Source organism: Hippocampus bargibanti, linkage group LG12 (genome assembly GCF_051943395.1).
Source record: "Hippocampus bargibanti isolate YZ-2025 linkage group LG12, ASM5194339v1, whole genome shotgun sequence".
Lineage (NCBI taxonomy): Eukaryota > Metazoa > Chordata > Actinopteri > Syngnathiformes > Syngnathidae > Hippocampus > Hippocampus bargibanti.
Window position 1 is genome coordinate 2,640,901 of NC_142745.1, and position 23,530 is coordinate 2,664,430.

A 23,530-nucleotide genomic window follows, 5' to 3' on the forward strand; every position below is an offset into this window, starting at 1 on the left:
GTATTATTATTATTATAATACATAATAAAGTAAACCACTTCCCGCATGTGCCGCTAGATGGCGAAAGCTCCTCTATGTTGAGCTGGTGAGCTGCAGGGCGGCTGCCGGGCTGGCAGGGGGGCTGGCTCCTGCTCTCTGCTGGGGAGATTCTCCTCTCCGTTGCAATCTGGCGATGAGTGCTGTGAGGGAGCGTGTTCAAGGGGCAACTTGAAAACTTCGCTGCGTCCGTCCAGCACATTTCAACCAGCGGACGCTACAACGGAGGAGCGGTCAGCCCAAAAACGGTGCTCGACGGAGCAGGAACGTTGCGGGGGTTCTTTCAACAGCGTTGATTTCCGGCCGACATGGATGATTTAGGTAAATCTAGCCTAGCGCAACATTTCAATAACACGCGTGCAACCTTCGTGTAAGCGAATACGTGGTTAATTAAGCGGCCTTGTTTGTGTGATGAAAACGTAAATCGACCCCAAGTTTGTGTACGGAAGCTGAGAAAAAGCCCCGTATGGTCATTTAATTTAATGTTCCCTTCAGGTACGTGAGGAAAAGTCCTTCAAAATGTACACACCTTTGTTCTCCTGGTGGATACTTCAGGTGCTCTAACTTTTAATGCTTAGGGTCATTAATTTGATTGTGACATTTGATTAGAAGCTGTTTGTGTTGGGGGTTCGGACTGGGGTTGGCCAGGGCTCCGAAAACACCCAGGCGTGTTTAAAGTCAATAATTAACTATACCGTCACCGCCGTGGTGCGTTTCAGTTCAAGCCCAGCTGGACTTGAATGCATTTCCTTTTTAGTCCGCTGCTTGCACCACATGTGAACAGTTATTTCTATTTAGGATCAGCCAGTAACTTGTATGATCTCTGTAAATATTTTAAGTGAAATTCTCCCATGTGTAAAAGAGGTAAAAAAAAAATGCTGTAATTAAAAAGGAGAGGGGAAACCTCCGAAGTAGGCTAATTAAGCCATCAGCATGTTGGGCCGATTTTTTTTCGACTTTGTGGTTAATGTGTATTGACAAATCTACTACACAAGTTATGTTTAGAATTAATTTCTGAAGGGATTTTGTTTTGACGGTTGTTGTTTTTTTTTTGCTGTGTTGCTGCATGACTCTTCGGATTGAGCCACGCCTGTCGTTGTTAACGTGTTGGGGGTGATACTTTCCAAAGAATATTAATCATTCTATATCCGTTCCATGTTCATGGATAGCTCCTTTGGCTTCCTTTGAAGAGGGTGCTTAAAAAAAGAAAAAGTGATATAAAAGTGTGTCACACAACCCAGTGAAATGTCTGTTACAACGTTGTAAATAATATCACGCTTTTGCCTGCCCAAAAGTTATACGTACTTCCACATGGGATAAATGTATCAGGCTTAGCGTTTTGTTAACTGTCTGTTTGTAATTATCCAAACAGCTCATTGGGAGGTGAAAATGTCGATCCACCTCTCAGATGAGAGCCCCTTCATGTATTTTTAGCAGACAAGAAGAGTCCCTCTTTTCAAGTGATGAGCTAGCAGCAACCTGAAACCTTTCGATGGCCCGCAGACACCCCTCTTTGCTCTCTTTCACTTTGGTCTCTGATGAGTTTTGCGTTCCCCTCCTCAAGATGCACAGAAGTGCACGCTGGATGGTTGGAACGTGTTGTGCGACCCAGTCATGGGAGCAAAAGGTGTCAGGCCACATGAAAGCATTGTGCCACAACCAGAATTTATGCTCCTCATTGCTCCATGCACCCTCTCTCCATTTCAAATCTCCAGGTGGCCAGCCACACAGGCCAATTTTTATTGACTGTTTAAAAGCTAGCCTAAAGGACAACCGACATCACTTTTTTGTTTGCTAACTGACATCAGAAAAACGTTTTATAGCATCTAAAATACCCAAAACACGCAGTATGATATTTTAGTCAAGTGCAAAACACCAAAAAAAATGACTTAAAGTGTCCAAAAACTACTTCAAATTGAACCCGGAAGTGGCCACTTTCAGAAGGTCCCTCCTCCTTGTTGGTGACGTCACGCCAAGACGTCTTGCCTTGCTGGAGCATCAAAACAATGGCTTCAGATTGGGAGAAGATGCTTTCTTGTTACTCATCCAGTTATGAATATGATTCAAATAGTTCTGAAGAGGAAAGCATGCATGTTTGCAATCGATTAAAGAATTTATTCCGTGCCATTTTGAGGTATCTGGGGGCGGGAAATGTAGCACCAAAAAGAGGCAGAAAATGGCGAGGAAATGGCGGGAATTAATCAGCCCGTTTCCACAGGCCGATTAATTCCTTACACGGAGCTTTGTCGCCCTCTTCTGCCTCTTTTTGATGCTACACAAAGTTTTCAGACCAAACAAAGTACAGCAAAATGCATTGACGTGATGGAAGGACTGCTACAATGTGTCCTTTTTTTCGGTCAGGGGCGTTCCTTCATTGACGTCACGTGAGGACTCGTCACCAACTCAAAAACAAGACTTCCGGAATATTCGGCGCGAGTCTTAAAACGTAAAATCTAGCTGCATGCGGTGGAATCTTTGTAAAATACGCTCAGTAGAAGTCATTTGAAGCCATTTTACAAATTATGGAGACAACTTGTCCGGAGACGTCGGTTTGTCCTTTACGTTTTGCAGCAGTGTTGATCAACGCAGTTTGTAAATTTTGGTTGTCCGGTTACCTCTAAAGAAGGTGAAACTGGTAACATGGAGAGAAGCGATGATTTGAATGACTTTATTGTTGACACAGATGTGTTTAATCTTCTCGTGATGCCGTGACATTGCTCAAGGCAAAGTTGTAGTGACCTCGCCTCTGTTGTTTCCTTCTGCCAAAGTCAAACTCGGGCTATGCGTAACACACGGCTGTCAAGTGGACTCTTTTCTCCGAGTGTGATGTGTACTACTTCTCATTTGTGTTACTTGTCATTGTGATTTGCCACACCGTCATTATCGAGGCAGCGTTTTGATGTCAGGCGACTCCCCGCGGCTCAGCCGCCGCAACGTTGCAAATGTCTCTCGCAGAGTACTTCTTAGATGAGAACTGATGTAGCCTAGATACTCTGATGTCTAAATTTAGGTTGGAAATGTGTTTACGCCAATAGAAAAGCTGCAAAAGTGACATGTGGTTGGTTACTTGAGATTTCTTTTGCACACTTTTGCTTTGGTTTTTATAGCCCTGCCAAGTGTAAAAATGTAAAGGTTGGAGTTATTGTTTTCATAGTTTGGGGGAAATGTGCAGAAATGAAAGCCAATTGTGGAATCTAATCCATCTGTATTTTGCGAACCACAACTAAACATGAGTAACAGACAAATACAGTAAAGTCTCGTTATATCGGATATATCGATAGTCCCGGTTATATCGATATTTTTTCGGACTCCCTTGAATATCGATATAACGAGACTTTACTGTATCATTAGTTTAATTTTATTGTTTATTTTTTTATTTTTAATGTTTAATTGTTTATTTTTAATTATTAATTTTAATGTTGAGTGTTTTTTATATATATATTTTTTTATTTTGCATTTGTAATTTTTATTGATTGCCCTATTTGATCTAGTATCAGGCCAGTCGTTAGTCAGAACCATCAGTGGAGCCGCAGGGAGTAGTCCTCTGCTCCCCCCCAACCTGAGAGCAGGGACCTATCATAGCAGAGTCCGGCACCGCCTTGTCTGGACAGTATCGATACATACATAGGGCCGAAACTACCAGTAAGACTTTAGTTTGCTGACGAAGCCTCTTGGATAAGAAGCGAAACGTCCGACACCTTCAAAGAAGTACAGATGACGCCTGAAGAAACGTTTACATCGATAAGCTGAGTGCATGTATACTAACTAACACACACAAATGACCAAACTACACACATATATGGACCCACTAACCGACAAGAATAAGTAGAAATGAAATAATATTGAATGTTTTAGAATGTGTATATACAGTAAAGTCTCGTTATATCGATATTCAAGGGAGTCCGAAAAAATATCGATATAACCGGGACTATCGATATATCCGACCCTGTTTGCATGTAAATTTCTCCGTGCGTGCATAGAAATAGTATCGATATAACCGGGACTATCGATATATCCGATATCGATATAACGAGACTTTACTGTAACTAGTTCTCACATTTGTGATGTTTGATGGCGTCATGATCATATTTCTCCAAAAAACAATCTCTTGACAATTTGTCTTCGACACATTCTGAGAGTTGATATTGATTGCGGTGTGCGGGGTGAGATAAGACGTGGCTCTTCTATCAGAAAATGTTGGCAGCAAGTTTAATAAATGGACTTTGATGAATGGTGAAAGATAAGGCTTCCCTTTTACCGACAGTGACGAGCAAAGACGAGGGCTATCGTTTTCACAGCTGTTGGCCGTTTGTTGCCGCATTTTTATTACAGGCTGTTCCTAATTGTTTAATCTATTGATTGCCCACTTAGGCACGAGCACCAAATGTGTCACATGGTATTGATCATGATTTTTTTTTTGGAAGATTATTCACCCCCCCCTACATACAGGCTGATATGGTGTAGCTTTGCACACGGCTGATTGTTTTCCAGCGGGGGTGCTTTGTCGTCACTGTCCTCTCACTTCACTTCCCTGTGTCCTTGTCCTCCTGGAGGGGACAGAGAGCAGCTTGTTTCCGAGCCTCTGACCTACTTTACTGGAAGGAAATACATAACTAGACTCAACTGATTGGATGTCGGAGGAAGAAAAACAATATAGGGCCATTTTTTTATTGCATAAATGAATCACTACTTAAAGGACAACCGACGTCACTTTTTTGTTTTTTAACTGACATCAGAAAAACGTTTTATAGCATCTAAAATACCCAAAACACGCAGTATGATATTTTTAGTCAAATGCAAAACACCAATAAAAATGACTTAGTGTCCAAAATCTGCAAAAAAAATGAACCCGGAAGTGACCAGTTTCAGAAGGTCCCGCCCCCTTGTTCGTGATGTCACCCCAAGACGTCTTGCCTTGCTGGAAAATCAAAACAATGGCTTCAGATTCGGAGAATATGCTTTCTTGTTACTCGTCCAATTATGAATATGATTCAAATCGTTCTGAAGAAGAAAGCATACATGTTTGCAATCGATTAAAGAATTTATTCCGTGCCATTTTGAGGTATCTGGGGGCGGGAAATGTAGCACAAAAAGAGGCAGAAAATGGCGACAAAGCTCCTGTAAGGAATTAATCAGCCCGTTTCCACAGGCTGATTAATTCCTTACATGGAGCTTTGTCGCCCTCTTCTGCCTCTTTTTTTGGTGCTACATGAAGTTTTCAGACCAGCCAACTACAGCCAAATGCAATGATGTGATGGAAGGACTGCTACAATGTCTTTTTTTCGGTCAGGAGCGTTCCTTCAGTGACGTAGGGTGAGGACTCGTCACCAACTCAAAAACAAGACTTCCGGAATATTCAGCGCAAGTCTTAAAAGGTAAAATATAGCTATACGCGGTGGAATCTTTGTAAAATACACTCAGTAGAAGTCATTTGAAGCTATTTTACAAATGATGGACACAATTTGTCCGGAGATGTCGGCTATCCTTTAAAGAACATTATTTTTGATGGAAATACAATTGACATAATTACATCGCAGATCAAAATGACATATTTTTGTGGCCCAAAAATATAACCCCAAGAAAAAAAATGCTGTTTTATATATCAATTTTGCACTTATCGAGTCATTCAAAGCGCTATTGTTATTAAAAGTGTTATTTTACACCAGGGGTGTCAAAGTAATTTTTTGCCGTGGGCTACATTGTAGTTATGGTTTTCTTCTCAAGGGACATTATGATTTTAGGGAAGCTATGAGAATATGTTTAATCCCCTCCACATATTACATATAGAGCGCACAACAAATTAATGAAAAACTAGTTTTCACATCTGAAGTCAAGAATAATGACTCTTATTGTGGTTTACATCCAAAAATATTTTAGCATGGAATTTCACAAGTGTGATTTGCTTTCGCGGGCCGAAAAAAAATGATGTGGCGGGCCGGATTTGGCCCCCGGGCCTTGACTTTGACACCTGTTATACACCCTTTTGCGTTCTACTATCTTTGTGACTGCTTTATTTTGGGTTGTCATTTTATGCAAAATTGTCAATATAATATTATACATTTTCATTCAATTATTTTTTATATAAATACAGTACAATACATACCACATTATCACCTCAAATAAAAATAAACATAATTTAAAAGAAAGAAATGTGAGACTCAAGTTACCTGACCTCTAAAATGCACAAAAGAGTCTCATATACGACAGCCATGTTTGAATTTCCCGAATGTGGTAGTCCACGTGTCACCTGTCGCGCCTTGTCAATGGCGAGTGCATGTCTGTCATCATATGCTTGAAAGTCAACTACAGTAAAGTCTCGTTATATCGATATTCAAGGGAGTCCGAAAAAATATCGATATAACCGGGACTATCGATATATCCGACCCTGTTTGCATGTAATTTTCTCCGTGCGTGCATAGAAATAGTATCGATATAACCGGGACTATCGATATATCCGATATCGATATAACGAGGCTTTACTGTATTCCAGAAGAACCTCGACGCCATTTTGTTGAGTTTTTCAGCACTCGCGTGTTCTCGACGACGAGCAGCAGCCTGTTAGGAATGTCTATTTGCCGCGTCTAACATACAAAGAATCAAAGGAATGAGTCAAGCACAAACGGAGGGGGAGGGTTTGAGATGAGAGAGGGAGTCTTTAAATGTCATGACATTTAGAAACTTCCAAGAGAGAGACGTTTTTTTTAATCATGTTTGCTTTGAGCAAGAAAGGCAGCCCCCGAAATGCATTATCGGGTTTAAAGGACAACCGACATCACTTTTTTGTTTCCTAACTGACATCAGAAAAACGTTTTATAGCATGTAAAATACCCAAAACACGCAGGATGATATTTTTAGTCAAATGAAAACACCAATAAAAATGACTTAAAGTGTCTAAAAACTACTTCAATTTGAAGCCGGAAGTGGCCAGTTTCAAAAGGTCCCGCCCCCTTGTTCGTGGTGTCACGCCAAGACGTCTTGCCTTGCTCGAGAATCAAAACAATGGCTTCAGATTCGGAGAAGATGCTTTCCTGTTACTCATCCAGTTATGAATATGATTCAAATAGTTCTGAAGAGGAAAGCATAAATGTTTGCAATCGATTAAAGAAGTCCTTCCGTGTCATTTTGAGGCATTTGGACTGCAATGTAGCGTCCCAGAAAATGCACAAGATGGCGCCCAAGCTCCGTTGGAAAGGAGCTGATTTGTCTGCTGGGAATTTCTGTCAGCTAGTATCAAATAGTAGTCTTGGTGCAACACACTACGATTGACCATTGCATTATTTATGTGTTTTCATTCTAATTTCGCCATTAACACGGATCAACACGAAGTTTTCAGACCAAACAAAGTACCCAAAATGCATTGTGTGTCACTTTCTCAGTCAGGGGCGTTCCTTCAGTGACGTCACGTATGGACTCGTCACCAACTCAAAAACAAGACTTCCTGAATATTCAGCGCGAGTCTTAAAATGTAAAATATAGCTGAAATCTTTGTAAAATACGCTCAGTAGAAGTCATTTGAAGTGATTTTACAAATTATGGACACAACTTGTCCGGAGGGCGTCGGTTGTCCTTTAAACATCATGTTTGTGTTTTTCCCCCTTCACTCCCGGGCGCACACAGCGCAGTCTTGAATTGATCGGATCTGTCGATCGCATCGATTTACTGCATGCTCTGAGATGTTTCGCCGTCTTTACCTGGACTTAATCTGTGCAATTACCCTTCATATTCTGTTTTTTGAGCTGCTCTGACTGTAGTCCGCAGCAGCATTATTCACAGTCTACTCCTTATATGGTTATCTTTCCATCCCCTTCTTTCCTGCAGCCCCCAACGCTCCCCCCCCTTTTTTTAAATCCTGTTCCTTTTCATCCGCTCTCCTGCTGTTCAGATCTCGTCAGTCTCGTTTTATCTTCCCCTCACTTCCTCTTTTGAACTCCCGTGATGATCGCCCTCACGAAGCAATGTCCGTGTAATTAAAATGCATAGCATTCATCTGAGAGGAAGGGAGTCTCCTCGGTTCGGCGTCAGCTCACATTGTAGCCTTGAGAGCTGCGCCTTTAGACACTTTTGCCGTTTCACTCACTGTCTTATTGTGTCAATCCTGTTGTGCCGTCGTGATGACATTTTAAAGGACAACCGACATCTTCGGACAAGTTGTGTCCATAATTTGTAAAATCACTTCAAATGATTTCTACTGAGCGTATTTTACAAAGATTCCACCGCATATAGCTATATTTTACGTTTTAAGACTCACACTGAATATTCCGGAAGTCTTGTTTTTGAGTTGGTGACGAGGACGCATTGTAGCAGTCCTTCCATCACGTCAATGCATTTTGCTGTACTTGTTTGGTCTGAAAACTTCGTGTTGCACCAAAAAGAGGCAGAAGAGGGTGACAAAGCTCCATGGAAGGAATTAATCAGCTTGTGGAAACGGGCTGATTAATTCCTTACACAGAGCTTTGTTGCCATTTTCTGCCTTTTTTTTTTTGGTGCTACATTTCCCCACCAATTGCCTCACGGAATACATTCTTTAATCGATTGCAAACATGTATGCTTTCCTCTTCAGAACTATTTGAATAATATTCATAACTGGATGATTAACAAGAAAGCATATTCTCCGAATCTGAAGCCCTTGTTTTGATTCTCCAGCAAGGCAAGACGTCTTGGGGTGACACCACGAAAAAGAGGGCGGGACCTTCTGAAACTGGCCACTTCCGGGTTCTTTTTTTTTTTGCAGATTTTGGACACTTTGAGTCATTTTTATTGGGGTTTTGCATTTGATAAAAAATATCATACTCCGTGTTTTGGGTATTTTACATGCGATAAAACGTTTTTCTGATGTCAGTTAGGAAACAAAAAAGTAATGTCGGTTGTCCTTTAAACATGAGCAGATATCAATTGGCCGCCAAAAAAATGTACAATCGTGATAAGGATCGTGAATATGTTCCGGAAAAAACAAAATCTTCTAAAAAAAACAAATTGTAAGTCAAGACACGTTTTCCATCTAAATGCCCTAATCCGTTCCAAAATCCAGATTTACATGTTTTATGAAGCATAAAAATGCATTAACCTCGCTATTTGCTATCTGTTAGTTATCTATTAGCTATCTATTAGCTCGCTTTTAGCGGTCTAGTTGGCTGGCTATCTATTAGCTATCCATTAGCTAGCTTTCTATCTATTTGAGTTACTTCCAGGTTGAGTGAACGCGTGACTGTAAAGTGACTTTTCTATTCGCCTCGGTGGGGCTTTTAGCATTAGCATTAGCATGGGCACTGTTTTACAAACAAGTCAGGATGACTTCATAACCCATAGGTGCCGCTCTGCCACTGGGTTGTTTTTCCGTGATTATTTTTTGGAAACGGATGATTTTTGAAGGCTCCTGTGATTTTTCTCACTTTACTGGAGGTACATTTTTTTGGGCCACTGGAGAAATATGTGTGTTTGTCTTCTTGACAGAGGAAGCTGACACACCTCTGTATTTGTGTCGTCGATAAACGGGCCGCAACACGTCCTTCAGTGAAGAGACATGCTTTTTATTTCACATGTTATTCATGCCACTTTGTAAATAACCTGCATGTTTCACCCACATTGTCATGTCATGCTATTAAAAGTGTGTGTTGCCTGAGGATTAATCTTTCAGCACTAACTTATTTTGCAGCTGAAAATTGTGTTGGGTGAAGGGTCAAGCCAGTTCAGATGCGCAGCTAATTTGATTAGCATCCCCAGTGCAAACCATCTGGACTAACATCTGTTGACTGAGATCTTCAGCAGCTGCACTTTAGCTTTGTTCTGAAAACAGCTGGAGTTGAGAACAACGTTTTTCAGGGCATTTTCCAGTCAAATTTGTTTGTTTTAGTCCATTATGAACTGTTAATTATTATTATTATTATCATCAATATTGTTTTTGTTGTTATTATTGCGTTTATTTATTTACTCATGTACCCATTTAACCATTTATTTCTTTGTTTTTATTTTTATTATTATTATTATTAGTAGTAGTAGTAGTAGTATTATTAGTAGTGGTAGTGGTAGTAGTAGTAGTAGTAGTAGTAGTAGTAGTAAAACTCACTATTCTGTGTGTCCTGGAATTCAAGTGACAATCACAAAAGTAGTAGTAGTAGTAGTAGTAGTAGTCAGGGTTTTTGTCATTGTCACTTGAATTCCAAGAATATTGACTTTTAGGACTAGATAAACATTTAATACAGCGTTAGAAACCTGAGACTCTCTTCTTTCATCAGAAAAAAAAGTAGTCAATTCCTAAATTATATGGGTCGGGAGTTATATGAGCTTGAAAGGAGGGCAGCCTTTTTCGTCTCTACGTTGATATTACAGCGTCACCTTTTTCTCACATCTAACAAAAAAGGGGGGTCAACCACAGTTTACATCTGGAGAACTGAAATATGTCTTCTTCTGACCAGAGTTACTGAATTGACAAGGTATCACGTGGGAAACGTTTTGCAGTGCATTGATGAATCGATATTTTTACCCACGTCTTGTTCCAACACAGAAACACATTTTGTCTAAAAACAATACTACAAAAACCTTGACTTCCCCTTGTATGATGGGTACAGTCCAGATCTTGGTGTAGGGATGACTGTATTGCGCCCCCCCTTTTTTTTTTTTACATATTTTTCCGCAGCTCATAAAGATTTGGCTGTTGGAATCTCTGCTCTGCATCCCTCTGCCGTTTAGTGACATGTGAGCCACGCCATACATGCTAGTTGCCGCTCTGTCCGAGTGGATACGGGATGGCTCTGCTCCTTACCGTCTCATGACGCGGTGCTATTCTAAGCCTCGGTTTCCAGGTCGTCAGATGTTCCTAATGTTACAGTTTGTCATCTTGCTGTTGTATTTAAAGACTAAGTTTGATGCGGGGTGCACTGACAAGATCCCATAGAAGGCCAGACGGCAATTGTTCAAAGTTTTACGAGAATGGGGCCATGGTAGAAAGAGGAACTGATATGGCTGTTGTTTTTATTGACTTTGGAGAAGCCATTCGAATTATTAATCCCCATATATTACATATAAAGCGCACAACAAATTAATGAATAACTAGTTTTCAAAATTTTAGTCAAACATAATGTTATTGTGGTTTACATGGGATAATTAGATTTTTTTTTGCAAGCGGTCACAGGCCGAATAAAAGGATGTGGTGGGCCAGATTTGGCCCCCGGTCCTTGACTTTGATACCTGGGTATAGAGTGTTTTCAGATTGCAAAAAATGCTGTTTTGGAGAATCACAGACAGTCTGTAGTATTTTGTTGTATTAACTGAACCAATGTGTGTAATATAAAATCCTAATTCTGTGTTTCCGTAGATGCTTTGTTGGCAGACCTTGAATCCACGACAACCCACATTTCCAAATGTCCGCTTTTCCTTTCTGATGACACGGCTTACTCCCTCCCTGTCGGAGTTCAGGCCCAGCAAGATGTCTGCTTTCCACCTCAAGGTTCACCCATTCTCTCTGAGAAAACACTCAATGGAGTCCAAGAAGTGGACGCAAATACTCTGGTAAGTATTATAAAGTCTCAAAATGAACCAAGGTCGGTCACGATTAAAGTGTCTCTTCATTTAAATGGATTTAAGACTAATTCACACGTGACTCCCTCGCCTCAGTCACAAGAAAACGGCAGTCCACCTCAACATCCTGGAGAAGAGGACCATGTATACAGGTAAAATATTTTGTCAAAAGAAAAACACATAGACCGCCAAAACAGGGTGAAAATTGAAACTAAGGATACGTTCTTTGACTATATTCTGACTATTGTGAGTTGATGTTGAACGGTTTCCGCTTTGTGTGCAGTTTTCCCAATAAGCAGAAGAGCAATGAAACTTCACCTGCCATGAACCAATCATTTGGAAACAATCTGTCAGAGCTGGACCGTCTGCTCCTGGAACTCAACTCCGTCCAGCAAAGCACCCCCGCCTTCGCTACAGAAGGTGTGCCTATGACCCGTTTTTGTCCAACTTTTACACTATTTCAAAATAAAAGCAATTTTCCAGTTTGCCGAAAGCGTCAATATCGAATTTCCGTCGATAGAAGATGTAGCCCCGCCTCTACCTGCCGGCGTCACGGTCCAAAGTATTCAAGAGAACGGAGTGTCCGTTCCATCCCAGGACTCGCCGCCATTGTTGGAAAAGCCCAAACGCAACGCTGCGACTCGGGGAATCGAAGACGTACGACCGAGTGTGGAGAGTCTTCTGGATGAGCTGGAGAGCTCCGTCCCCTCGACAAGGTGAAAAAATGAATCTGTCAATAACGTGAAACATTGTTGCGACGAATCAACAATAGAATGTGAATCGTTCTCTCTTTAGCCCAACTACCTTGTTGGTATCGGACGGGCAGATTGATGGACAGGAAACACAAATGCAACAACAATCGAGAATGTCCGCGTCCTCCGCCACACGAGAGCTGGACGAGCTGATGGCATCCTTGTCGGACTTCAAAGTCCAAAGCAATGTGAGCATTTTTTAAAAATGTTTTTGGATGTAGTCATTTGAGGAAAAAAGATATATTTGAAAACCCTAACCTAACCTCTAAACCTAAATCATAAGTGCTATAAATTCAAACGGAAAATTTTAACAACTGCATTGCCCAGAAGTATTTTGTGTTTTTGTTAAGCACCACCTTTCCATTCCTTTCCTTTCATCTCAGTTTATATTTCTTGATCTGTTTTCTTTTCTCTATCACTTTGTTTGTCTTTGTGTATACGTGTGTGTATATGTTACGGGCAATCTGGCTCTGAATCGTCCCTGAACCAGGAAGTGATAGACCCTTCATATCCTGCGGGCTCACCAATGATAACCCCTGACGCCCTGTCCTCCGTTACCCTTATCGATATTGATACGCTTTCTTGTTCCACCACACCCCCTCGTACTCCGCATCCATTGGAACTCCACATAGATGAAGACGGTTGTTCAAGCCCTACCCTTAGTGAATGTTCCACTGTCACGGTTTCAACAGCCAGACAAGAAGGCGGTGGCATTGTCATCTCAGAGATTTCTCGTTCAGAGAGCTTCCGAGGTTCCAGTACGCCAAAGCGATTCGTTGAAACGGACCATGGTGGGTCATCCAGTGCGTCAGTCGCTCAAGTTTCTGCTTACGAAGCCTCAAATTCACTTGGAATGAATTCACGTAGTTTCACTTCACCCCCTGCTGCAAGTAAAACCGGTTCAGTTGATGTTTCCATCCCAGTTACACTTAGTTTGTCCAAACAGTCGAGCCTAACTTCGAGTTTGAGCCCCAGTCCCAAAGACGACAGTCCTGAACCTGCACATCCTGGCCAAGATTTACTTGAAAAGAATGAATATGCGGTCACACCAACGACTCCAGAAGCATTGGCAATATCTAACAGCCTGGGAAACGTTCCAAAACTATCCGGACAGGTTTCAAGTAATGTTCCCAAGAGTCCAGTCTTAATCCCAAAACTCTCCAGTCCACATTCAAAGCTTCCAAGTCCGCTGACCGTTTTCGATGTCGAAAACAGTGATACCAAAAGTTGCTCTCCGGAATCAATCCCTCAGACCTCAGGGCCAGTAATCCGTCCACCAACAAAAAACCAAAGTACAGCTCCAATGAGCCCTGCTCTAGTCATCAGAAAGACCTACACGGTTGCAGATACCGGTAACGGTCTCCGACCAGTTTCGCATTCTGCAGGATCGTCAACAAGCTCGTCTTCCCCGACAACCGCATATCAGCAAAGTGACACAATGGACCTATTGTGGCCGTGTCGGGAGCCCTTATTGGATAACGCCTTAGATAAACTCCTAGCGCTTGATCCGAGTCACCCTGATGAGAAGCAACCACTTGAGGATGACCCCGGATTATGGGATGAAGACGATGGCACGTACCCAGACGTGAGCCGAGAAGAGACCCTGACACCAATGACCGAAGCCAGTTGGATTGATGAGTGTTTCACCCCCTCCACCAGCCCGGGGACACCAGATGCAACGCTGGATCTGCCAACGTTGCAGCCATCGGCTATCGAGCGTGTATCAGCTTCCGGCCAAGTAGGAAATGCATCAAATCAGATCCCCCCCAAAAAAGATGGCATGAAATAAGAGTTGAAAATATGTAGTTGGTTTATTCAGGCCATGGGAACGTTCTCGTACTTCAAGGGTGTCAAACTCATTTTTTGCCATGGGCCACATGGTAGTTAGGGTTTCCTCTCCAGGGCCATTATGAATTTGGGGAAACCGTTAGAATGTTTCATCCCCTCCACATATAACATAGAAAACACAACAAATTAACGAATGACCAGTTTTCAAAACTGAAGTCAAGAATAATGACTGCTATTGTGTTTAAATGGAACAATTTGAAATTTTGGTTCGGACTTTAGCAAACATCATGGCACTTGACATGCTTGATTTGCTTTTGTGGGCCGAAAAAAAACGCTATGGCGGGCCAGATTTGGCCCCCGGCCCTTGACTTTGACACCTGTTCAACACAAGCTTTGTCCAAGTAGAACACTTGAGTGTGGTGTGACGCATGGAGTGTCAACCAACGCATACCAAATGCAACGGGCTCCAAAGTTTCTCGTGGCTGATGTCGAAAGAATTACTAATCGGATGACTGCATGCTCCCACTTGCCTGAGTCAACAATTCAGTTCGTCGTAGGACCTAGCCTGTGATATTTACGCAACCAGCAATGATGCAAACGTCAAAGATTGAAACTTTTGCCAGTCAGAATATGTTTTTAGATGTGGGATCTATTTCCCTTCATTCTCAGCTTGGCTTTGGGCTTGCGAAAGCACTTTGTGATGCATTTGATTTGTCTTGAGTCTCCGGCATGTCAACGCCTGACTTGGCGATCGCGAGCGGTTTGGTTTTGGAATGACAGAAGAAAGTGATGTTTGCTTTTGCAAGAAATGCAATCGGGGGTACATGTGTACAGAGCATTTTCACAGCGGCCTAACTTGAGTGCGCTTGATTGTTCCTCCTGTGCTTGAAATCCAACTCGGAATTCGCCGCAACCTGCACTGCTCCATCTCCTCTCCAGCTCAAGTCGGTCATCCGTCGCACAAAAGAGACGTCCAACGTACACCCCATGTACAAGGATGGAGTAGCCAGGCGTAAAATGGGACCGGTTATCGTGAATAAGAGTCAATCGCAAGATCGACTCATTGAGGAGCTCGAAGGGAAATTGGGGATCGGCCGGGTGAGACGACGGCGTAAACAACAGCCGGATGAATGGCTGACAGAAGGAGTCATCGTGATGTCAAACCCGCAGCGAATACGCGAGGAAAGGACCCTGCCACCCGTGGATAAGGTAGATGGTAGAAACATCCGTTTCAAATCCAAAATGGCTGAAATATCTGGGAGATAAGAGGAAATATTTATTTTTGACTTGTTTACTTTTTTAGAGGCAACTTTTTACTTTGTCATTCCCATTTTCTACCATTTCTTCTTCCTCCCTACTTGCTGTGCTTTACTTTCTTCGCTCTTCTTTGCCATTTCCTTCCTCACCCCCTCGCCCCATCCAGATCATCGTCCCTCCTGAGTCTCCTGTGCCTCAAAGGAAAGTCCTCCCCCCTCTGAAGTCCCCCCCAACTCCCAAAAAGATACCTCCAGCAAAACAAACCCCGCCGCCACTACCGTTACCTCCACCTCCCCCAACCCCTCCGCCTCCACGGGAGCCTAGCCCGCCGCCTCCTAAGGAGCCTACTCCTCCCCCAAAGGACCCCACACCTCCCCCCGTGCAGCGCGATCCTTCACCAAGCCCCCCACCCAAACCCATCACGCCACCTCCGCCCTCCAAGGTTTTTGTATCTGTAACCTGTCAGACTGAGTATGACGCCATCTTCCCACCGATGCAGGCATGGTTCCCCCTCTCTTCCCCTGTTTGCTAAAATCATTTCGTGTCATTTAAAACTGTTCTTAATTTGCTCGATGGTGAAATCGCAAGTTTATACCTTTTGTATTGATGGCAGCCAAGAGGTCATTTGATCCCTCGGTCTGTTTTTGGCAGCAAGCTGAAAACGGAGAACCTCTTTGCGCGTTGCCTGAGAGTCCTTTTTCTAATTCGGATGTATGACGGCACCCAAAGTGGTGTGTTCGGGGCAGAGTTTAAGAGCTTAGAGGCAAGTTGAGCGTCACACATACTGACCATGTGCGGGAAAGGTTGGTTTCTGTTACAGCCTCTAACGTTTAGCTGTTATATCTTTGACTTTTATGAAATTACAAATCCAAGGTTTTCACAAGAGAAATAATGAAAGACTGAGGTTCGTGGTCCAAACTTCATGAGACTGTTGTTTATTAAATTTACCGGAATGTCAGAATGCAGCTGACAAATTTGCACGTCTTGGCGTTAAATAAACAAGACTATTCATTATTTATTCATTAATCATCTATTTATAATAATACATTTGATTTCTTAGCGCCTTTCAAAACTGTCAAGGTCACTTTACAGTCACAGGATAAAGTTTTTCTGTAGCTAGACTGCTAAAAGCTAGCTAGCTAGCTAATAGATAGCAAAAAAATGTTAATAGATAGCAAGATAGCCAACAGCTAGACAGTTTACAGCCAGGTTATAAATTACAATACAATACATATTGATTTATATAGCGCTTTAACAACAGCTAAAGCTGTAACAAAGCACTAAACATAGACAACTATCATATACATGTGATAAAGCAGTCACAAAGATAGTAGAAAGCGACAGGGAGTAAAACTAAGTTCAGTAAAAGATCATTATCTAGCTAGCTAGCTACCTGTCAAACTAATGTATCTATCCAGTTCGATAGCTAGTTAGTTATATTTATTTATTTATCGACCTATTTGTTTATTAATTTAATTAATGTATTTATTTGTAACCTCTCACGCAAAAAAATCTCTCCAATGTTCATCAGATACAGTCCCAGGGAAAGACTTCTGCCACCGGACCACCGAAGCCCGCCAATAAACTGGACAACATGCTTGGCAGCCTGCAATCTGACCTGAACAGACTGGGAGTCCAGACTGTGGCTAAAGGGGTCTGTGGTGCCTGCAAGAAGCCCATCGTTGGACAGGTGATTCCATCATACGTTGATATACAAACATGTAGAACTTGGACACGGTCAATAGCAGCGATTATGTATATATGTATTGTCATTCAATCCCTTGTGCGATGAATCCCTCAGGTGGTGACCGCCATGGGAAGAACGTGGCACCCCGAGCACTTTGTGTGCACCCACTGCCAGGACGAGATCGGCTCCAGGAACTTTTTTGAGCGCGATGGGCAACCTTACTGCGAGAAAGACTATCACAGTCTCTTCTCGCCACGATGCCACTACTGCAACGGGCCCATACTGGATGTTAGTAATGCATACATGGACACACTCATTCCATAAGGGACTGAACATAGGTTGCATGGATGTGTGGATATTGTTTTGCTATTTATTTCTACGCTAATGGTCGCCATTCATGGATGAGTGACTTCTTGTGTGATATTGACAGATACACTCGTGTTTTTTTCCCGTTATTAGTAGACACACATACACACACACACACAGTGCACAAGTGCTCCAGTGCCCCAGGGAGGGGAAGTAGACAGTGGACTTTAACCAGGGAATGTCCCATCATGAGTCACTCCCAAGATTTTCCAATCTGCCTCCTCGGAGATTATTTGACACATCTACAGTTGATTTATTTCAAAAACAACTGGCACCAAATAAATAGCCGTATGACTCAATAATGTTCAATCCGGTAAGCCTCAATTATAAAAGCTACATCGAAATCTTTGGATTAATATTTTCACCGGCGTAACAAAACCACACAAATAGCCAGATGTATAGATGTCGTCATGAAAATTGGCACCTTCTCATTCTGTCATAATTAATTTATGAACTAATTCACTGCCAGACGTGCAAAAAAATGTGTTCGGTCCAGTGCCAGGGTTTTTGTCATTGTCACTTGAATTTCAGAGCTCACAGAATATTGAGTTTTAGGACTAAATAAAATTTCAATACAGCGTTATAAACCTTAGATTATCTTCTTTTATCAGTAAAAAAAAGTTTCTTCCTAAATTGTATGGGTCTGAAGTTATATGAGCTTGAAATGAGGGCGGCTGTCCAAAATACAATGCAATACAAACATATTGGTTTATATTGCGTTTTAACAACAGCTGAAGCTGGAACAAAGCACTAACATGGAAAAAAGGGGAAATGCTGCCCCCTTGTGGAAAATAAACATTTCCAGAGGCCATGGCCAGCGCTTTATCAGCACCCAAGCATGTAAAAAACACAACCCGAACAAATTCGGGAATGGCGTTCTGTTATATTTTCGATTCCCGAATAAATTCATGAATGTATGCCGTTTAAAAATAAAAACATCACTTGAAGGAAAAAAAAAAGACAACAATTTACTCTGTATTTTTCACAGTACAGCCGTAATATATTATGCAAATGTATTCCGTTGTTCTCGGAGGGTGTACACACACACACACACACACACATTCGCACACACAATTTGCCTAATTGCTACATTTATGGGTTTCTATTGATTTGCTTCAATTTGTTACCTACAGTAGTCATACTGTAGTTGGTATTTTGTAACCATGCTCCCTCTAGTGGTCAGGTTCGAATGTGTACATTATTTATACTCATGTACGTGCCAGGAATTACTTTGTTATTTTTCCCATAGGACTATTTTCCGAAGATAAAATATCCTCTTATTGGTTTAAAAATTAGACAAACTGACGCAGGTTGTTGTCTTTCACAGAAAGTGGTGACCGCTTTGGACAAGACTTGGCATCCCGAGCACTTCTTCTGCGCTCAGTGTGGAGCCTTTTTTGGGCCAGAAGGTACTCAAGCACTCTATGAATAGATTCGGGATAGAGTTATAAAAAAAACATGCGAGATTATCTGCACGAATCATTGCTTCCGCGCAGGTTTTCACGAGAAGGATGGCAAAGCCTTCTGCAGGAAGGACTACTTTGACATGTTTGCCCCCAAATGCGGAGGCTGCGCCCGAGCCATACTGGACAACTACATCTCCGCACTCAATTCGCTGTGGCATCCCGAATGCTTCGTCTGCAGGGTGAGAACCCGGATTCAATCGCGTGACATACAGTAAAGTCTCGTTATATCCATATCGGTTATATTGATAGTACTGCTTATTACGATACTATTTTCATTTCCCAGCAAATTTCTAGTCTTATGTATAGTAATTAGTTCCGGTTAGTATGATACCTGGTTATTACGATAATCCACTTACTACGGTGCCCTTTTCATCTCCCGCCAGCCATTTTGCTCTGCTTATATCGATACAAAAACAGCTTAAAGGACAACCGACGTCACTTTTTTGTTTCCTAACTGACATCAGAAAAGCGTTTCATAGCATCTAAAATACTCAAAACATGCAGTATGATATTTTTATTCAAATGCAAAACACCAATAAAAATGACTTAAAAGTTTCCAAAATCTGCAAAAAAAATTGAGCTGCGAATTGGGCATTTTCAGAAAGTCGTGACGTCACGCCAAGACATCTTGCATTGCTGGAGAATCAAAACAATGGCTTCAGATTTGGAGAAGATGCTTTTGTTACACATCCAGTTATGAATATGATTCAAATAGTTCTGAAGAGGAAAGCATACATGTTTGCAATCGATTAAAGAATTTATTCCGTGCCATTTTGAGGCAACATTGGGGGGAAATGTCTCACCCAAAAAGAGGCAGAAAATGGCCACCGAGCTGTTGTGAAGAATGAATCAGCCCGTTTCCACAGGCTGATACATTTCTTCCATGGAGCTTGGATGCCCTCTTTTGGCTCTTTCTGGTGCAACATAAGGTTTTCAGACCAAACAATCATTGACGTGATGGAAGGACTGCTACAATGTGTCCTTTTTTCGGTCAGGGGCGTTCCTTCAGTGACGTCACGTACGGACTCGTCACCAACTCAAAAACAAGACTTCCGGAATATTCAGCACGAGTCTTAAAATGTAAAAAATGGCTATATGCGGTGGAATCTTTGTAAAATACGCTCAGTAGAAGTCATTTGAAGCCATTTTACAAATTATGGACACAACTTATCCTTGCTTATGGATTTCTATACAGTACCACCATGAGCGATATCTGTATCGGTCACACCCTTGGTCACGTGACCAGCTTTCGTGTCTTGCACTGCATCTGAAACATGCTGTAGGCTTCTTATACAGTATACAGTTGTTCAACACCAATGGGGAAACGTGAGAATTGTGATATCGGAACGAAGTACAAGTACAAGGCAATAGTGGCTGTGGAGGACAATCCAACAAGAATTGCTAAAGAGTTCGACGTGCCGCAGAATACGTTATCAAGTAATGTAGACGTTGCAATTTTTGTTTTTCGTACATGTATTTAATTGTGTTGTATTCGGATATCTTTATCGCTTGCAATAATCACTATTTTTCATCCAGTATGTACATGCTGGCGTTCGTGGTTTCTCTCGTGTGAATAGAACAATGTCGAGTGCTACACAGTCACTATTGCAATGAAAATAATAAATGCCGTTTTTATTTAATGCATAAGTTTGTCACTTCACTACAGTACAAAAGCAAGCTAGATACGCAATCCATGAACTCAAGGAGAAAATTACATGCCATATCAAAGATCCCCCATTCAATGCCGACTTTTAATGAAGTTCGACGCAGGATCGGATATATCGATAGTCCGCTTATATCGATATTTTTTCCGACTCCGGAGAATATCGAAATATCGCGACGTTACTGTATAAATAAAAGCTGTTGCTTGATGACGCGCTGTTGTTTTGCAGGAGTGCTTCACGCCGTTCATCAACGGCAGCTTCTTTGACCACGAGGGGCAGCCGTACTGCGAGGCGCACTACCACGAGCGCCGCGGTTCGCTCTGCTCGGGTTGCCAGAAGGCCATCACGGGCCGCTGCATCACAGCTATGGGTAAAAAGTTTCACCCGGAACATTTTGTGTGCGCTTTTTGTCTCAAGCAGCTCAACAAGGGCACTTTTAAGGAGCAGAATGACAAGCCCTACTGCCACGGTTGCTTTATTAAACTTTTCAGCTAGACTGACTGTACGCGCCGCATTTCCTCAATCTTCTACACGCACACAATTTTTTTTTTAATCACATGTATTAATCTGAGACACGGTGGGTCACGTGATTACAATTTCCTCCTTTGCGACTTTTGCGCCAAAATGATTTTCTTGCCTTTTCGAACTCAGGAATTTGGCCTAAGCGGTGTTTTATGAACCAGCCCAAAGAGAATTATTTCTTTTGAAAGTCATAATCATGCGTCGCAACAAACGAGCACATGTTCCGCGGTATCAACCTGAGATTTTCAGCCACATGGTTTGCCTGTTCTTTTCAAAGTTCAAATTAGACGCTTGACTAAATGGAGCGCATGGGGATTTGTGTTGGCCAATTGGTGTGAATGATCTTAAAGAACAACCGACACCATTTTTTTGTTTCCTAACTGACTTTAGAAAAACGTTTTATAGCATCTAAAATACCCAAAACACGCTGGCTGATATTTTTTAGTCAAATAAAAAACACCAATAAAAATGACTTAGTCTCCCAAAACTATTTCAAAATGAAACCGGAAATGGCCAGTTTCAGAAGGTCCCACCCCCTTGTTCGTGACGTCACACCAAGACGTCTTGCCTTGCTGGAGAATCAAAACAATGGCTTCAAATTCGGAGAAGATGCTTTCTTGTTACTCATCCAGTTATGAATATGATTCAATTAGTTCTGAAGAGGAAAGCATAAATGTTTGCAACCGATTAAAGAAGTAATTCCGTGTCATTTTAAGGCATCTGGATGAAATGTAGCGTCCCAGAAAATGCACAAGATGGCGCCAAACTCTGTTGGAAATGGGCTGATTTGTCTGCTTGGAATTTGTCAGCGAATATCAAATAGTTGTCTTGGTGCAACACACAACAATTCACCATCGCGTTATCAGAATCAGAATCAGAATCATCTTTATTGCCAAGTATGTAGGACACACAAGGAATTTGTTTCCGGTAGAACACGCTGCACTAGTATTTATGTGTTTTCCTTCTAATTTTATGTGTTTTCCTTCTAATTTCGCCATCAACACGGATCAACACGAAGTTGTCAGACCAAACAAAGTACCCAAAATGCATTGTGTGTCGCTTTCTCGGTCAGGGGCGTTACCTCCGTGACGTGACGTCAGGAATCGTCACTAACTCAAAACCAAGACTTCCTGAATATTCAGCGCGAGTCTTAAAACGTAAAATATAGCCATATGCGGTGCAATCTTTGTCAAATACGCTCAGTGAAATATGCAAGTGATTTTACAAATTATGGACGTAACTTGTCCGGAGGCATCGGTTGTCCTTTAAGAAATGTCTCCAAGCAGATGTTGTCTTTGCACTCTCTAAATACAGATCCCTTGATGGGACTGTTACCGTTGTCGCGTGGTGAATTTTACTCTTTATGTGTGTCTTTTTCTAGTCTAATATCACAAAAAAAGAGATCATGTGTTTACTGGCTTTGGGTGTTTTGCTACCTTTTTACAAATTACTCAAGGTGTGATCTGTTAATTGGTAACCTACTGGTGACTCTTGTACATGAGTAATTTTACACCACCGCAAGTACGGTAATCTTATCGCCCCTTATTTTTATTTTTTTTCTATTGTGCCATTCCCTTCAAAATAGGCACGATTTATGATGTTTGACAATTGATGCAATTGTAAATTTTAACTCATTCTCTACCTGAATATGTGCAAAAATGTGTCCACTCCGGTGCCAGGGTTTTTGTCATTTTCAATGAAATCGCAGGACCCACAGAATATTGAGTTTTAGGACCTTACAAACATTCAATGGAGTGTAAGAATTCTTCTTTCATCAGAAAAAAAATTAATTCCTAACTTGTATGGGTCTGGAGTTATCTGAGCTTGAAATGCGGGCGGTTGTACAAAAGGCAAATGCTGCCCCTTGTGGCAGGGAAAAACATTGTCAGAGGTCTGACCAGCCCTTTATCGAACCCAGAACCCGAATAAATTCAGGAATAGCGCTCCACGTCACACTTTTCAATTCCCGAATGGCAGTGAATGAGTTAAAAGCAAATTTTTAATGCAGATGTTCGACATTTGTATTCATGCACAATTTTTAGAATTGCAACAAATTCTTATCAGGACAAATAATGCATCTATTCAGATTTTTTTTTAACAAATGTGAATTTATCACTTTACTGAATACAAAAAAAAAAAGGTTCACGCGACTGTCATTTACGTACTTTTATAAGCAGCCAAACTGAAATGACAGTAAATTGATATCTCCATCCTTGGACAGAACTGTGTTTTGTCACTGTTTTGATGAAAATATATATTTGTAACTCGGATTTGCTGTGGAGAGAGCTGGCTCTACTGGCATGAAGGCTGATGGTCGTCCAGCCTGTTCTTTGCCATGCACACACAAACACACTTGCTAGCTTGTTGTTAAAAAATAAATACTTTTTTTTTTCTTCATTCAACCAACTAAACTCAATCAATGTGGTTGCTACAAGTGCCAAACAGTAGCAGGTTTATGTGGGCTACGCGCTTTATTTT

The 23,530-nt window shown here is 41.7% G+C and overlaps 1 protein-coding gene across 4 annotated transcripts; it reads left to right on the forward strand.

Moving 5' to 3' along the window:
* The first annotated feature begins 141 nt into the window (after nt 1–141).
* LOC148889968 (uncharacterized) lies at nt 142–23,434 on the forward strand. Of its 4 annotated transcripts, XM_089010596.1 has the most exons (15): nt 142–357; nt 5,327–5,411; nt 11,348–11,541; nt 11,647–11,702; nt 11,834–11,970; nt 12,071–12,266; nt 12,346–12,490; nt 12,793–14,040; nt 15,030–15,299; nt 15,514–15,846; nt 16,879–17,037; nt 17,149–17,322; nt 18,728–18,809; nt 18,897–19,045; nt 20,759–23,434. In XM_089010596.1, exons 5-15 carry the CDS (start codon nt 11,874–11,876, stop codon nt 21,023–21,025), a joined length of 3,120 nt encoding a protein of 1,039 aa, XP_088866722.1. In that variant the 5' UTR covers nt 142–357; nt 5,327–5,411; nt 11,348–11,541; nt 11,647–11,702; nt 11,834–11,873; the 3' UTR covers nt 21,026–23,434. The 4 variants fall into 4 exon arrangements, with proteins under 4 accessions (XP_088866722.1, XP_088866719.1, XP_088866720.1 ...); XM_089010593.1 differs by lacking the exon at nt 5,327–5,411 and having other exon boundaries at nt 11,617–11,702; XM_089010594.1 differs by lacking the exon at nt 5,327–5,411 and having other exon boundaries at nt 11,617–11,702; nt 12,074–12,266.
* The last annotated feature ends 96 nt before the right edge of the window (nt 23,435–23,530 follow it).